This window comes from Macaca mulatta, chromosome 6, assembly GCF_049350105.2.
Source record: "Macaca mulatta isolate MMU2019108-1 chromosome 6, T2T-MMU8v2.0, whole genome shotgun sequence".
Lineage (NCBI taxonomy): Eukaryota > Metazoa > Chordata > Mammalia > Primates > Cercopithecidae > Macaca > Macaca mulatta.
In genome coordinates this window covers 116,713,956-116,732,451 of record NC_133411.1, presented here as the reverse complement: position 1 = coordinate 116,732,451, position 18,496 = coordinate 116,713,956, and the positions used below count along the sequence as shown (strand labels likewise).

At 38.8% G+C, this 18,496-nt stretch overlaps 1 protein-coding gene across 1 annotated transcript in view; it reads left to right on the top strand.

The window, feature by feature from the left end:
• Positions 1-18,496, top strand: part of FBXL17 (F-box and leucine rich repeat protein 17) — a 545,014-nt gene that overhangs the window by 513,677 nt on the left and 12,841 nt on the right. The window contains exon 8 of the mRNA XM_015140531.3: positions 8,493-8,635. Within this exon, the coding sequence (XP_014996017.3) occupies positions 8,493-8,635 (143 nt within the window). The remainder of the gene's footprint in view (positions 1-8,492; positions 8,636-18,496) is intronic.

Genomic DNA, 18,496 nt, shown 5'->3' with positions numbered 1-18,496 from the left:
TAAGCAGAGTTATATAAAATGAATGCCCCTGCATGCAGCTGCTTGAAAATGCTAGCACAATTCAAATTTTTAGTCTCTAATGTTATCGACCGTTGATGGGCAATCATTTTTATTATTTGTATTTTTCCACTTGATTTTCAGAGATTCAAAGTTTCTAAATAAAAAATACTCCACCATCTTTGAAATTTTCACAAACAATTGAGCATTTGCAACATTTTCTATAACCTTATTTTTCCCTGAATTTACTTAAGCTTCATGTCTTCAGATTACATGGGAAATTATCTGGTGTTTAGAAAGCTATTCTTTGCTGTAGTCTAATAACAGAAAAATTATGTGCCTTCCCATCATTAATTTTATTTAATAGATATCTACTAAGTATTACAAGGGTAGAGGCACTCTGCTAGAATTATTTTAAAGTATGACACCATGATAAAGGTAATACAATATCATTAATCTTTAGGGAAATGGAAATTAAAACTCACGAGAAGGTACTACTATCTACTCACTGGAATGGCTGTAATCCAAGAGAGACACATTATCAAGTACCAAGAATGCAAGGGAAACTGGAACCTTGCATACATACTGGTGGCAATGTGAAATGGTACAGCCACTTTGGGAAAACACTTTAGCAGTTCTTTATAAAGTTAAACATACACTTACCATGTGACCCACAAATTCCACTCATAGATAATTACCCAAGTGAAATGAAAACATATGTCCACACAAAGACATGTATGCGAATGTTCACAGCAGCATTATCTGTAATAGCCCCAAGGTGGAATCCACCCAGATGTCTAGCAGAATGAAATATTATACAGCATTGAGAAATGAATAACACTACCAGTATACATAACAACGTGGATGGATCTCACATGCGTAATGGGCAGCTAAAAACCCAGAAGAATGTTTGGTGTTTGACTCTATATCAAGTTCAAAACAGGAATGGTAATGTGTGTGATTGGAAGTCAAGATCATGATTATCCTTGTTGGGAGAATAGAAGTGACTGAAGTGGGGACGAAAGACCGCAGGCGTGCTGGAGTTGCTCTGTTTTCAGCCTAGAAACTGTCACACAGCTGTGTGAACTTTGCTAAAATTCATCAAAGTGTACCTTCAGACATGTACAACTTTCTACAGTTAGTTATGCTTCCAGAAAGTTAATTAAAACTATGAAAAATGAGTGACACTTGATTTTCAGACATTCAGAGGTCCTAGATAAAACACACTCTGTATTCACTGCTTCAAAGATTTTACAATCTAATGGGGAAGACAGACATGTTGACAAATAATTTTAACATGAAACAAATTCTGGTAAGCGCTACATTAGAAATATAAAATAAGTACAATGAAGAAAAGGAAAATGTTTACAAAATGTTGCAAAAAAAGAACGATCTTGAAAAAATGTTTTAGAGTGTGGTCAGTGTGCAGTTTACTATAGAAAATAGGAAGAATATAATAATGCACAAAAGTGGATGGAAAGGACATAAACTAGAAGTAAAGAGATTTAAAAGTATTGGATTATATACAAAAGTAACTACCGTTTGAGAGATCAAATTGTTTTAAAGTGTCAGAACACATTAGCTATTTATATCCTTAAAAGGAAGCTCTTTTGTTTTCACTTGACTGACTTTGCCCAAGCTGTAGGTTATTCTCTTTCAGTGGTTCTCAGCCCTAGCTGCACATCAGGATCACAGAAACTTTTGTAGCTTCTCCTGAATCAGATTCTCCAGGGGTGGGACTCAGGTATCTGTACTTTGAATAGGCACCTGTGATTCTCCTGAGCAGCCTGAGTTAGGAATCATCCCTGTAGTCCCTGCGGGGTGGAGGGAGCCTTCGCAGGGACCATCAACGCAATAAATGATTCTGAAAGTGTCATTTCTTTGTTTTTGGAGCTTCTGTGTCTTCTACAAAGAAGAGCACATTTCATATTTATCTCTTTGTAACCGTGCCAAGAAATTTCTTTGCAAATGGCTTTTATCGAAGTATTACATGAAAGATGTTAATCCTACTGTTAAATTTTAACCCTAATTCTTTCAAGCACTAGGGCTTTTCTTCTGATTTTATTACAGGTACATAGATCCATAGCAGAAGATAGAACTGGAAAGGACAAAGTGGCACATGCAGGTCGCTTGTTAATGCACTTGTATGACTAATCTTCCTTCTATGAGGAGGAAATGTATTTTTAGTCCTCACATTTATATATCCGATGTTCCATTGTGAAAATGTTGTCACACTTAGAAAATGTTAGTCCTCTACTTAATTCATTCACTTGTTATCTATTGTTAGCTTGTCCATACTTTTTTTACTCCTTGTTTTGAAATCATTTTCGAATTACAGAAAAGTTGCAAAAATAGTAGAGTTTACATATAACTCTTCACCTAGCTACCTCTAACTTTAACAACCTCTATAACCACAATACACTTATCAAAGCCATGAAATTAACATGAAACAATTAAGTGAACTACAAGTCTTATTTAAATTTAACTAGTTTTTCCTGATTTGTCTCTTCCAGGATCCAACCCAGAACCCCACATCGTGTTTAATTGTCATGTCATCCTAGTTTCCTCCAATTTGCAACAGTTCCTTGTCCTTTTTTTTTTTTTTATTTCATTACTTTGGCCTTTTTGATGAGTGCTAGTTAATTAATTCGTAGAATGCTTTTCATTTTGGATTTGTGTGGTGTTTTCTTATAAGTACATTGAAATTATTCATCTTGGCAATAATATTGTAGAAGTGATCAGGGAGTACATGTGATGTTAATATGTTTATATTTATCTGACTATTTGTATCAGTATGGACTTGTGGATACTTATTTTATGAACTATAATCCATACTATCATTATTTATTTTGATGCTCAGATTGTTCCAGCTTTGGTCACTGGCAGCTTCTTCTGATTGGATCCTGTGTCCTTTTGAAATGCCCCCATTCTTTTAAAAGCTCTTCTTTTTCTGACATCACTAGATGTTCCAGACTCATCTTGTACCTTCCCTGCTCCACTCCTGAAATCAGCCATTTCTCTACAAAGCTCTGATTCCTTTCATTGGAGAATGATATTTGGAAATAAAGATCTGAGTGCTGCTAGGGTGCCATTGCCCCCAGTCCCTCCCAGCAGAAAGAGCTAGGAAATATATATATGTACACTAATCCAGGAATACACATACACAATACTTATTACTTCTATAGCTACCTCGGTATCTGTGTATGTGTGTGTCTCTCCTATTTTCTTATTTGTAACTTCTTTCTCGAAGAGTGAAAATACTAGCTGTCATTATTTGCAATCCTAGATTACACAGAGTAGTTACTAAATTCCTAACTCATACTCCTGTGACAAATAAATTTACTTACTATAGTATAGTATTTGTTTGCTCACAATTCTTTTTGGTTTTCCTCTTGTAATATACAGTCAAGATCATATTTCCAAAGTGACTTAAATTCATTTTTAATTCCTATCCCCTTTGCCATAGTTGTATTATTCATCTGGGTTATGCTGTTTATTTGAGTTCATTTGTTACTGTTTGTATTCCTCTTTGGATTCTTACACATTTTTTTTTTACTTTGAGAAGTGTGTAAAGCATTGCTATGGTTCAGAGAGTTGAAGTTATATAAAAAGAGCTATTACAAGAAGTATCTCTTCTATCTCTTCTTCCTCACAACCCCACCCCCACATCTCATGCCTGCTTCTTTATTTTTTACCAACCTTTATAGTCACACAGTATTTTGTGGTTTCTGGTTTATGCTTCTCCTGTTACTTGTGCACAGATGAGCAGATTAATACGTATTTTATTATATTCCCTTATGCTTTTATGAAGGGTGGTAGCACATCATATAAACTCTTTTGACCTCTGCTTTTGTTTTACTTAATGATTTGAAAATCATTCCAAATTAATTCCTAGGGATTTTCCTTATTCATATTTTTAGAGTGGCATAGTATTATTCAGTTGTGTGGATATAGCATAGTTATTCGACCACTCTCCTATTTATGGATATTTAGGCTGTTACCATTATTTTGCAATTACAATCAGTGCTCCAATAAATAAACTTGTATATATTGAAGTAATTTTGTACTATTAGAGGTATATTGTCTGAGTAGAATCCTAGAAATGGAATTTCTTGGTCAAAATTAAGTGCATGTGTGCTTAAGTCTTTTAATCACTCTGTCTGTCATTTGTATGCCTATGGGGATGACTATTGGGGGTTAATGTATATCCTTCATCAACACACAAGTTACTGAACTACAGCTTTTAATTTGTGTACCTTTTTTAAAATTTAACTTTCTTCATTAGTTGCACTTAGCACATTAAAAAGTATATTAAAATTGCATTGGAGTTAGGAATTAGTCTTGCATAATTTATCCCTTTTCAAGGTTCAATAAATACCATTGTAATGTGTCAACAGCCTCTAATGAAGGTAGTAATGATACATTACATTTACAGCCCTATCATCCCAGGTGCAGACTAGAATTTTATGATCACTGATAGAGAGTAGGCAGTTCAAGAACTCTAGCAGTGACATAATGACTAAGTATTTATATAATCTATCATTTGCCCAGAGTTTTTTATTTTTCAAAATTCTTTCAAGTCTTTTCATTTTATAGCAACTACTCAACTGTAGGATGGATTGGGGAAATATCAAATAAATTACGACATTTATGTAGTGCAAAGTCCCTTACATCTATTATCTCACTTGAGCCACAAACCAACCTCATGAAGTAGACAGGGCATACAGTCAACCTCCCCATTGTCCAGGTAAGGACGCTGAGACTCAGAAAAGTGAAATGTGATCCCGATGTCAAATATCTGCTAGGTAGTAGAGCTAGAACCGAACTTGAGACTAGACCACACTACAGGTTTTATAGCTACCTGTGAAACAACAATGAAAAACTGTCCAAGGACATGATATAGTCAGAGAGAGGCAAATTACGTGCTGTATATTTTGGAATCAGAAGATTGCCTCAGGCCAGATCCATTCTGACCATGTGCAGGGCCCTACTCCCACCCTAAGTGCTGCTGCTGTAACAGAATAAGCACTGGCCAAACAACCAGCCTTAGTTTGCACGCCAGTTCTGCCACTTTATTAGATTTTGGGCCTTGGTGAGCTATTGAACCTCTCTTTTCTTACCTCTGAAATGGTTATCGTTCTGCAGACCTGTTGGAAGAATTAAGAGTAACTTTATCAGAGAGACCCTCCCTGAAGCCCCCAGCTAAATGTTATTCTATCCTACAGTGGTCAGTCCATTTCCTTCAGAGCACTTGTCACAATTTAGAGTTATGTTTACTTTTATGTTTATTTGTTTCACATCTGTCTCTTCTGCTAGACTATAAACTTCATGACATTAAGGACTCTGCTTGGTTTTGTTACTCTGTGTGTCTTATACCACCCCCATTAATCACTGAATAAATCTCTCTGAAATGAGTCTTCCCACTTTCTTGTACTTGTTTTTACTTCAGCCACGTAAAATACCTGCAGCTCACTTGTCCTTTCTCATCTCTCTACTTTCACACATGCTGTTTCCTTTGCCCAACATACCTATCCTTGTTCCTTTGTTTATCTGGAAAACCCTTATTCATCCTTCAAGACCTAACTCAACTGTTCTGTGAGGGCTTCTGACATATCCCCATTTCCCTGAAGCATGAGGGGGCTGTTATGCCCCCTTAGCATGCCTCTGTTATAGTAGTTGCTGTAGTCAATGGATATTTTTAAGAACCTCCTCTGTATGAGGCATGTGTTGGGTGCTGGGCACACAGCAGTGAATAGGAGCTGTCATTCTACTGAGGGAGTGAGCCACAAAGAAGTAAACAAATAATAACATTCCCAATAGCAATAAAATGCTAGGGTGATCAGTTCTGAGAAGTTGACTTTTGACCTGAGATCTGAAAGGTAAGGAGTTGGAAAAGGGAAGAGAGAGGGGGTGAGCCTTGGATTGTGACTGTTTACTGGGCTGTTCCTCATTTCTACCCCACCTCACCCCCACCCCCCACCTCCACTCACCTGGCCTCTGAGCTCCATGAATCTTATATTCCTAGTAACCAGCATAGGCCCAGGATGTCACACTGCACTTCCACCACTGGTGGCATGGCCTGTGAGAACTTCCAGTTGCCTTGCCCCATGGTTCTGCTGGGAGCTGGCTCCCAACTTAAAATCCACTCCCCAACTTACTATCTTGTGACACTAGGAAAGTTATTCAATCTCTCTGTGACTCCATTTCCTGATTATTAAAGTGGAAATAACAGTAAGACTTAACAGGGTTGCAGTTAGTAATAAATCAGATAATCCACCTGAAATTCTTAGCCAAGGGCCTGGCACATGGAGTGTAGTCAATAAATGTTGGCAAAAATGCTCTAGAGCTCATGAGGTGGTTATTAAATAATTGAATGAGTTAAGAAATAATAAAGTTTCTCATCCTGGCTAACACAGTGAAACCCCGTCTCTACTAAAAAATACAAAAAACTAGCCGGGCGAGGTGGCGGGCGCCTGTAGTCCCAGCTACTCGGGAGGCTGAGGCAGGAGAATGGCGTGAACCTGGGAGGCGGAGCTTGCAGTGAGCCGAGATCCAGCCACTGCACTCCAGCCTGGGCAACAGAGCGAGACTCCCTCTCAAAAAAAAAAAAAAAGAAATAATAAAGTTTCATTCTAACTTCAGTAAATAGTGCTAAGTCAGAAGAAAAGCCTCCAAACATCAGTAATTTTACCACCCAGAATCAATAGCTATTGACGCTTTATCTGCTTATAAAGCAGGCTGTGACAGTCAGGGCTTTTCTGGATAGTACAGGGCTTTCGTGTTCTAGCCTCAGACCTCAATGAAACAACTTCACAAAATCTACCAACCTCAGGCCATCCTGCAAGTGGTGCTTTGTCATCTTTGGAAATTATAGTTTGAGTACTTTGTATTAAAAGGGATTTATTTTATGTATCCCCTACTTCATTTTTCTTAGCAGATCTTCAGGATATCATAAGCAATGAAAGTTATGATGGTACCAGAGAGAACAATTTTCTTAGATCAGAGACACCAAAATTAACCTGGGATGTTGCTCCTTCTACACAAAGATAGTATTCAGACCATTTCTGCAAACTTTTAGTAGTTGGCAAATCCCCAAATCCCTTGGAAAACTTTAAATATCAAAACAGCATGCACAAAGATGAAAACATTAACAAACTGGTACATAAAGAACTTTAAAAAAAAATTCTCTCTATTGTATTTTCACTGGAAAATACTGGGGTCATGATTGCTGTTTGTATAAACATTAAATATCTGGCTCCTTTGAGTGCTTTCCTACTGGAATGTACAGACATGAGTTTTCTAGTAAAAAACAAAAAAAAAAAAAAAAAAAACTGAGGTAATTAGCAAAGAAAGACTTTTCCAAATATTCTCTTCTGTGAGCTGTAGGAGTAAACATTTGTTAACATGAGTACTTAACTCTATCCATCTAGTCAACACATTTTGGGAACTATCATTCACCTTTATTGTCACAGAAATCAACTTATGCTATCTTAGAAGGAGGAAATTATCAGAAAACCATTTCTCTTTTCTTTTTGATATTTGTGGCACTGTTTTCAGGGTTTTCATTCACAAACCAATGCACCATAAACTGGTGCTGGAGTATTGAAATTTGTTTTTCTGCTCCATAAATATAGAGGTGGGCACATCTATCAAAGTCGGTAGAAAAGAGCCACATTCACCAACTGGTCACTCTGATGGGGTAATGGGCTGTGGGGCTTTGCAGTGATTAGTAGTGCACGTCATAGATTGTGGGATAAGAGTCTGCACTTTAGTGGTGGTACAATGCTAAACAGCTAAGAAGACTACAGATACTCTCATGGTTTACAGATGACAGGCTTCATTTTATATGTTAATAGAAGGAAGACTTCTGATAGGATGAGGAAATTCACCATAACAAATGCATTCCCTTTACTGAACTCTAGCATGGCACCAGTTAAAATCAGCTGTATGTATGATGTACTCTTAATTCCTAACAGTCCCAAGAAGTACTAATGTGAAAAGTATTTTATACTTTTACATTTTATAGGTCATGAGCAGATGGAAAAAATTATGCCAATTGGTAAAGACATTCACATGCAGTATAACACTCCTCAAAACGGTGTTTACATGGGTTTTTCTTGAAAAAAAAAATTAAAGTTATCTTGGGTAAAATTATTACTTGGGTTTTCTTAAACGTTGTATCTGTAATTCATTTTAATGTTATCCTTCTGCAGAGCTGCATGTTTGAAAGCACAGGTAACCTTGTAATGAATAAAACTGATAAAAGGTTGTGTCCAATGAAAGGGAAATTATGGAATGATTATTCACTTTGCAAAAGGGTTTGTCATAGGGAAGCTTTCGTAAAGCATTTCAAATTTAATTTAGTTTATAAAACATTCATTTACACACAAAATTTCAGGAACAAATTTAGTGAGGAAATGAGATGAATAGTCATAATAAGATAGAGCTCCCTTACACTGCTAACGTTAATGCTTTCTCTCTGTCCCTTCTTGCAGCACTGATAGCCATTGGGCGGTACAGCATGACAATAGAGACTGTGGATGTTGGATGGTGTAAGGAAATTACAGACCAAGGAGCCACCCTGATTGCACAGAGCAGCAAGTCTCTGAGATATTTGGGGCTGATGAGATGTGATAAAGTAAGAGTTGACTATCAAGTTGTTTGCTTTCTACATATCAGTATAGTTAATAGCTTGATGTCGTATCCTCTCCTTCTCTATCCCCACCCCCATATATTCTATATTATATATACATTATATATATATATACACAATTATAGCTATGCATTGTTCGCCTGCTTTTGTAAACTAATCTGGGATTATCTTTGCATTTCCCCACTTAATAATTCTGTGCTTAAGCAGAAAGAAAAAGTAATCATATATATAGAGTCAACTTAGAGTTTGGCATCCTATTTATAAGTCCATGGACCAAAATGTAAAAGGTTACATGACAAACTGCAATTTTCAGGGTCTAACCGTAAAATTATATTCTGTGTTTCAAGTTTCCAGTAACAGTAAAGGTGGAAAGAACAGTGCCAAATTGGTTTTTCACAAGTGTGTAATTTTGCTACTGAACATCTATGTATTCTGGCCACTCGGGAACAAGAAAGGGCCAGTGAGGGGGTATGTGGGAATTTGCATCTCCCCATACATCAGATGCCACTCCTAGCACGTGATAAGAAGTGATTCCAGAGGTCCTGGCGGAAGGCCTGTGGAGCTGACCAGCGATGTGAGCATGAGTTTAGGAAATGGTGCAGCATTTAATGTGGGACCCTTTGAAGACTGAGAAAACAGATAATAAAAATCTATACTGACACCTGTAATCCCAGCATATTGGGAAGCCAAGGCAGAAGGATCACTTGAGCCCAGGAGTTTGAGACCAGCCTGGGCAACAAGGCAAAACACTCTGTCTCTACCAAAAAAAAAAAAAAAAAAATTAGCCAGGCATCATGCCACACACCTGTAGTCCCAGCTACTAGGGAAGCTAAGGTGGGAGGATCCCTGAGCTCAAGAGGCCGAGGTTGCAGTGAGCCGTGATTGCGCCACACCACCCCAGCCTGGGTGACAGAGCAAGACCGAGTCCCAAACGAACAAACAAAAAACCAAAAAAAAAAAAAACCTATGCTAGACACCAGGCACTCCACAGATGTTTTCTTCTTTATTTATTCCATGTTTTTCTTATAACAAGTCTAAGAAATAGTTATTTGCATTGTGAAGTGGAGAAAATGGAGGCTCAGAAAGACCAGTCAGTGGCCCAGGGATACTCTGGCAAGACTTCACGCCGGGTCTTTGGAGTCTGTATCCAGTGCTACTGGCACAACCCAGGGGGCGTTCTCTGGCCACAGGGACTGCTTCCTTAGAAAAGGTCCAGTTCAGACACTTGCTCAGAAAGTGCCGCCATCTTGTACTAATTTACACATGTGTGCTACTTTTATAAATGGTGATTAGGAACAAATCTAGCAAAATAATGTGAAACTAAATAGACTTGCCATTCAAAGGGCATGCATTTTCTAAATGTAGCAAATCTGGGGGCAAATGAAGTATGGCCCAAAGCCCTTGTGTCCTTTGTCATTTTTTGTTAATTGAGTAATTCTTTTCTCCAAACACTTTAGAATTCCAGCTTATACTAGACCTTTGCCAGTTAGTTATGTTTAGAGAAATGTTGTTATATATTCTCAGCCCAGCCCGGAAGCGACTTACTTTGTAACTAAGCAACAGCACTGAGACCCAGGGCTTGTAAGTCTCCCACAAATCTTTCTACTAACCAACCTAATGCTGCTGCTAACCCTGCCACTTTAAAATGACTTCTTTTAAGACAAGTTAAAGGGTCCACCATAGGCAGAGTGCTCTAGAAACAGGAATCAATGACAGCAGAACTCCTCAGCTTCCAGCAGAAGCTGCCACGTGAATGCTGTCTAACTAAAGCTACCAAAATGTAAGCATTCATGCATATGTGTCCACAACGATTCTCAGAAATTGCCGTATTTCTAATCTGTAATCTTTAGATGGTTAAGATCGGCTCCATCTTCAGAGATACACTGTAGAAGTTGTATGTTACAGTTACTACAGGAGAATATTATTCCCGACATATTTGCTGACCAGCATTTTGCTGATTTTTAGTTAAGAAATGGGTTATTTTCTACCCAAATGCAAATTAGTCCAAAATTAAATAGAGACACTGTACAGATTAGCTGTATCCCTAAGGGTTTTAGCCCTTTCCCTGGGCTGCCTCTGAATCCTTTCTCTAACCAGAGAGCCACTCTGAGAACCCATTGGCTCCAGCATGATGCCGTCTGGTCAGAGCCTGCTGCAGCACAGCCCAGGGAGATGCTGGACCCAGCCTTGCTGTCTGGCTTCCTCAGACTTAAAGCAGCTCAGAGCCAAATACGAGAGGCTCTGTGAGGATGGAAGACAGTTCCAAACCACACACAAAGCACAAGTAAAGGCTTGCACAGAAAAGCCTGCTTGTTGGTTTAGTTGGATGGAAATTTAAAGTAGCTATTCAGTTTTCAGATTTTGTATGATGCCATCCATCTCCAGATTTTAAGTTACCATCAAGATTCAAAGGAAGATTTGAGTAGCAAAGAAAAGAAATTAGTAGCAAGGGTATAGTCTGTGGAGCCAGAGTTCAGGTTCAGATCTGGGTTTTGCACTTACTAGTTGTGTCACCATGGGCAGTTACTAACCTCTCAGTGCTTGTTTCCTCATTTGCAAAATGAGGATACTAGTACCTATCTTGTAGAATTATGAGCATGTAAATGAGTTAACATATGTAAAGCACTTAGAATAATGTCTATTATATATAAAATGATCTGTTACTGATTATTCTTATCATCAATATCATTATATTAACCCGTGCTGTGATAGTGGAATTTCCCAATGAGAAAAAAAAAATTGTATTGCCTGCTATTCAATTTTGAAAGAAAATTAGAAAGAAAGGAAAAAAAAAAAACTCAAATTAGAGAATGCTTTGCCTTTGTGCTTTTTCCTCAACTAAATTTAAAATTGAGATTATTTTTTATATAAAGATGTTAGTAATTATACTTTCTACACACCTCTGCAATGGAAAACTAATGCCTCTGTAGGACACTCAGTATTTGGAATGAATTTATTAACCATCTACTCCAGCACAGGGATGCAGAAAGATTTGCAGTGGGAGAAAAGGGTGAGTTGAAGATAAGACTGTTCAAGTACTTAGGGAAACAGAAAGTAACAAGACAAATAAAGGTGAAAATAAGAATAGAAACAGGAAACAGAAAAACTATGATTAGGGAATGGAGAAGAAGATACACCATCTCTTGTCTGTCTATGATCATCTGTGCCAGCAAAGCATTAAAGAACAAAATTAATTTGGCCCTGTCACTTTTCTCCCTACCTTAACCAAATCTGCTAACCACTAATAAAACCCATTAGAGTTCTCCTCTGTGTTTCTGCACACCAATGGCGCCAATGGAGGGCACAGGGAACCTCAACATCTACTCAGTAAATTCCTTGGCCAGGAATGGCATCAGTGGGATCCCTGCACTGGAGAGAGATGTGGTTTGTGAAGTCTGTGTGTCCTTGCACTGGTATTCTGTGATCCTGTGGTTCTGAGAAAGAACATTCTAGTTGCATGTTCTTTCACAGTCAGTTTATTGAGGGCCGCTTATATTTAATACTTTACCAAACTGATGCTTTTTTCCTCATTTCAGCTTTTGAGGTATTGCAAGAATAACAAAATGCATTGTATTTGTTGTAGGAAAACAGTGTTTTCCCCCCATGACCCCCACCCCCCATCTCTCTTGGGAGGTTATCAGAGAACAAATGAGAAAAGTTAAACATATTCGTTGCAGATGAAAGCAACATGTACTTGGATTGTCAAACAAGGGCTAAGCGAAACTGCAGTAAATATGTTTGGCTGCAACATTGGTGATTCCTGGGGAGGAGTCCTCCAGTCATTCAACAATGCAGCATTCCCCATGCAGTTGTAAAGTCAGGAAGTGCATTAGGAAGCCCCTGTTTGAGTAGCTTTTCTGATTGCTGGATGGATAAGCATGTTAGAGGGTTTTGAAGCTGACGCCACTTAATCTCCTAAACTTTAGTGCATTGTAAGAACCAAGAGAAGAAAACGCTGTGTGAGACGGCTTTGATGAATTGGGGTGAGCTTATATCCTTAAAGACTGTTCAAAGGCTTACTTGACCTTGGGAATTAGAGTTGACCCGAAATCACCTATCAACTTAACTCACATTTATTTGGTGATTTAGTTAAAAATACTTGTGTAATCAACGGAACTCTCTAATAAGAGCAGTATGTTCACTCTGTTTTCCGCAATCATAAACAGAAGCTTTGGTCATAGAAATGTTTTTCGTGACTTCAGTGAATTCTAGATTCTCTATAGATCTGTTTCTTGTAATTGTATTATATTTTCTTCATTTCTTATAAGGCAGTTTGGATGGAGAACAAAACTATAAAGGACCAAAAAAAAATCATGAGAAAGCTGTAGGACAAATGGAAATGCAGTGTTCAAGGTTAATGAAAAATGTTTGGGGTGACAAGGTTGATGAGAAGGGAGGAGGCACCATGGCCTGGCACTGGCAGAAAAACAGCCCTCACCAGAGGCAGCCTGGCTAGTTTGCGAGGCCTCGGTGGTAAAGTGTCGTGGTGGAAACCTCTGCAGTGTGTGTTAATACAGAAGTTTGGAGACGCAGGCCTGAATTATGAGCAGTGAATAACATCATAAACGTAGCAATTCTCAAATGCCAAACCCTTGTGAAAAGCAGTTGGATGGAGAAATGCTGGAGCTTTTAAAAGCTCCCTTTCACTTTCTATTTTTTTTTTAACTTCATGCAGAACTAATTTTATACACTGTTCATTTGATTTGAAAATGCCAGCGTCTGGGGTATCATTAAAGAGCGTTATTGAGGGAGCCACTCTTGGCAAAGCATTTTGCTTAAAATGCTTGGTTCTTATGTCCCTGCATAGTTATAGATGGGGAGGAGAAAGTGTGCCTCGGTTTACCTAACCCCACGCCTCTGCCATGGCCCGGAGCAGATGGCTACCCTTCTGCTGGGAGGTTTTTTTTCCTCCTTGGCCAGTAGAGGCGCCTGGAGGGCTGTGGGGGCCACATTACTTAAGGAACAGACATAAATAGATTGTGAAAGGTCCACCCTAATGTCCTATGACCAAAGCCTCTTGGAATTTCTTTGATTTCTAGTTGACATAAATTAGAATTACACAGGCGTGAAGAGCCCGCCCAGAAAAGATGAGAGAGGCTGCTAGAGAGGAGAGCCGCCTCTGTGTGAGCCTATTGATTATCCAGCTGCCTTCAGGCCAGGGGCCTCTGTGGAGGCCGACTACTATTGATCCACACCACGAAAATAATCGAATTAATTCATTTCTCATCAAACTGACATTGCCAAGACCGTTCTCCTTACCTGCCCCAATTCCTGAAGTTCTTAGTTGAGGAGTGAAATAGTGATTTCTTTTAGTAAATGTTGCTATATTCTCCAGGACATAAGAAATCCCGGTTTTCACATGGAGTTCTACATTTTTAAATGGGAGAGAGATTTTCTTAAATCGAATCAATAAGAAGCCAATACAGAAAGCAAGTGATAGAAACCAATCAGCTCTTTCGAGCCAGGAGTCTGCTTTACCACCTGAAAATATCTAGGACCAAGTTTTGGGTGCCCAATTTAATGTAAAAATATTCAGGAAAAATTGACCACTGCATATTTCAGGAAGTAATTACGGTAAGCGAAAGCCTCAGCAACTTAACTACTCCTGTGGAGAAAATGGAGTTTTTATCAGCTTGTTTAGGAATCATAAGCAGGAAAGCCCTATGGGGAAAATAATATAGGACTCTGTAACTAACGTACAGAACTAACTGGAAAAATCATTTTCAGAGAAAAATAATTTGAGGGCACTGTGTCCAGGACTGTTTTGGTAGCAATTCAGCCATGAAACAAAGCGTGTACCTGCAGGGACTCTCCTCTTCCCTGCCTTGTCTGCACAGCTGTTTCCACGTTGCCCATAGCCAAAATGTAAGATTTAAAATTGATGCTGTATCAAAGAAAATAAAGTAAAAAAAAAAAAAAAAAAAAAGAAGAAAAGAAAACATTCTATTCAAATAAGGCAGGAGTGGTCTAACTGTATCAGACTGTGCAGTCCTCTGTTGTGGGTGACATAACCCTTATTCAGACAGCCCACATGACATGTGGCCCCAAAAGAAAGAGGGGATGAGAAATGGTGAGAGTGCAGCTGGGGCTCTAAAATCTGAACTTCAGTCCTTCACTTGAAGCATCAGCATCTTTTTCCTTTTGCTGATGAAACAGTTTCTCCAGGTGATTTTCACATAGGAGCACTTTAAAACGCATTTTACAACCCTCTCCTGATTATTCCTGGTAATTGAAACAGGGAAAAACACATCAGCTGAAATTCAGAGGTTACCTTTCAACCTCATTTTAGTTAAGTGTTCCCATCTCCTCCTCTTCCAACCCTGTTCACCTGAACTTCTAAGAAGTGGTAACTATAAGTCCTTTCCGGTATTTAAATATGAAACCAATAAACACTGATGTGGAATTTTATAAAAGAGGTTGAGCACTAGTGTCAAACTGTTAGGTTTTCAAATTCTACCTCCATCATTTTACTCTCTCCGGGACCTTGGGTGACTTAATCTCTAAAAGCCTCAAATTCACCAACTGAAAAATGGGGATGATAATGACATTTATCCCATAGGGTTGTTAAAAAATTAAATGAAATATTGTGATAAAGACCTTAGCTCAAAGTCAGGCACACTATAAGCACTCAATAAATGTTAACTACTATTAGCATTATCATTATATTTATTCACATATACATACCTGCTCTGGAATCTTGTGTCTGCTATATTAATCACCTGTCCAACAGGTTCATAATATAAATTCACAAGCTTAGATCTTCATAGAAGAACTGGCCTCCTGAGACTAAGGCAGCAATTCTTGGAAATAATAGAATTGTTTTTAATCATTAGGACTCACTAAATTACAGCCAAACTTACAGAGAAAGAAGAAACGTGGAACCGGTAGGAGTCAGTCCTTTCTTGTGAGCAGAGAGTGAAGACCTGCCAAGTCAAACAGCCAGTCAATGTCCAGGCTGAGATTTGTTTGGTTTGTTTTTTCAGGAAAATCAACATCTGTGTAGAACCTTTTAAGGGAATGTGCTGCAAGTAGCTACTTATGTTTTGCTGGCCTCTGTTATGGGATTGATGGATAGTGAAATTGTTCATTTGCTTTTAAAAGGGGGAAGGAGAGAGCCTACTGTTCCCCAAATACCGTAGGTTGAATAGATTGCTGTGTTGGAGTTTGCCTGAAGGCACCCTGGAGCGTCATTGCTTTGCAGTAAATAATCTCCTTGGAGCTTTGATTTGGTTTCAGTAATTATATGAAAGAATTAGATTGTAGGATCATATTAGTTTTCGAATTTAAAAATAGAATAGGTAGCAGCAATTCCTCAACAGAGCTCAGATGAGATCCCAGAACTCTTAATCACCTGACTTCACCAAGTAGCAACAAGACTAGCCTGCAGTGACCAGGTGACTGAGGGACTACTGCAGGTGGGGAAGCGATGGCTCAGCCCACATGCCAGGCCTGGCCATCCAGCAGCAGCAGGTCTTCAGGGCCTACTGTGCTGTGCCTAGAGAAAATCCTGTTCCTGTTTGCAAGCAATTTTTCAGAGAAAAACGAAGCCTCTCCTGCCTCCAATTTTTATCATATATTTTATTAATAGTTGATTTCTTCAAGAAATATCTATTGAGTGACTTAGTATATTCAAGTCACTGTGATAGGTCAGAAAAGAACAGTGAACAAGATACACTCCCTATGCCATGGGGCCTGCAGCCTCTTGGGAGAGGACAAGCAAATGGGCAGCTACAGTACTGTAAAATTGCTGATTATTTATTTTTAAGTGACACCCAAGGTTATGCTTCTTCTGAACAAAGAGCCTCACTTTGATCCTACATCAGCTTTCAGCCGTGGTCCTCTAGCCTCTTTTCTTGCCATTCTATTTAATTTCTGAAAAGGATTGTCTAGGAACAGTTTTCCTTGCTTTCTCGCCACCTGTTATGAACTATTTCCATCCACACCATGCCACTGATGCTGCTCTTTTCAAGGTCAGCAGTGGCCTCTGTGTCACCAAATGCAGTGGCCGTTTTTCTGTTCTCACTTCCCCCATCTCTTGGCAGCAGCATCCATATGATAACCACTCCGTCCTGCCAGAGAATGCTTGTCTCTTGTCTTCCACTTCACCAGACTGTAGCTTTGCTGCTATCTCTGCGTTCCCCACCGCCTCCCTGTGCCACCATTCCCTCATCTGTAAAATGAAAATAATACATCTGTCTCACATCGAGACAGTGGAGTGAATTAATCTGTGTGGTGTTCTTCCTATGAAGCAAGCAATAAACATTAGCTCTTGCTTGTTGTAGTGGTTGATTTTTACCCTTCCTACCTTCATCTCTTTACTTCTCCTTACTAGAATATAAGATCTGTGGGTTTCTCCTTCTATGTTATATTACCAGGACCTACCACAGTGGCTGGTACACACTAGTTGCTAAATAAATATGTATTGCATGCTGGATGGATGGATAGATTGGACTGTGTTTCTCATCTGCATTCTCTTCAACCAGAGCAGCCCCATTCTTATTGTTTTATGTACTTGAAATCTACAGTTTTGGTTTGTGAAAGTATTATACAGCTAAAAGTAAATTTGAAAATCATTAGATTCCACTGCCTCTTAATAATTTAATGGATTGTAAAAAGTACCTAGACAGAGGAAAATAAATAAACAAGTGAGAAAGGTCCCCCCTTGGATTTCATATGAAATCTGTATAGCTGGGGAGCTGTGAGGGCAGCTGCAAGCCCCGGGACGATCAGGACATTCAGATGAGCTCAGCATCTGCTGCATGATTGAACTTGGCATCCTTCAGAGCCCAGCCCTGCAACGTTCTGATTTATGTACAGTTCATCTTCTGAAAACCAAGAATAGCACTTATTTTCAGGTTTTTGAATCTACAGATTTACCGGTCACATTAATGCAGAATAAATTTTTGCTAATCATGAATTTGTTTTAGGAAACAGGTCAAATTTGTAAATGCTACAAAATGGAAATGGCAATTTTAGAAAGATTTTTTTTCATCAAGTGTGCACTTGCTGATTACCACTACCTTATCCTTTATGTAAGAAAATAAAAACTGAAATCGAGAAAGCCATTATGCACAAAAGAAAACACACTTTTAGTTCAGAGAGCTTTCCCCCTCGATTATGTTTTTCAGCTTAACTTCATGAGTTTAATTTAGAAATACCTAGATGTGTTCCATAAGTACATTGCACTTACCACTCACTTAGTGACTACATTAATTATCTTATTGGGGCCTAGTTTTTCTTTTTTCAAATTGTTGATCATTTGCTGAATCATTTGTAGCACTACAGATGACTCCCCCAAGCAACTTTCTCCATCCTGGTGTCCCACATACGTTATGTTCTGGTTCTTATCTGCACCACATGCACATACGCATAGATTTGATTGTGGCCAAGTCCTGGCCAGTGGTTTGTGGCCTTAAAGCGGCCAACCTATGGTTGTGTACCTGGAGCTTGCTTTCTCAGTGGAGGATAGCTTGGAAACATCTTTCTCAGTGGAGGATAGCTTGGTGATACAGGGAATGAAAATGTCACTAATTTTTCTCTCTGACAGTCTGGTGGTTGGACTTCCTGTCACACTAATCTCTAATTAGAGGCTTCAGGTTAGCAAGCCCCAATTCTCACTTAACACTGCAGGCGTTTCTGTGATCCCCATCCTCCCAAGTTCTTTGCTGCTTTCTCACTGTGCTAATTCAAGTGAATAGAAGCAGTGCTAGTGTTAACAGGCAACACACATTTCATGAAAAAGAGACAGCATGAAGCCAGGCCTGTTGTGATATTGACAGAGCATAGCACTTCCAATCATTGCAGATTCCGAAATGGAATGACTGCATTTGACAAAGTTGAATGAAT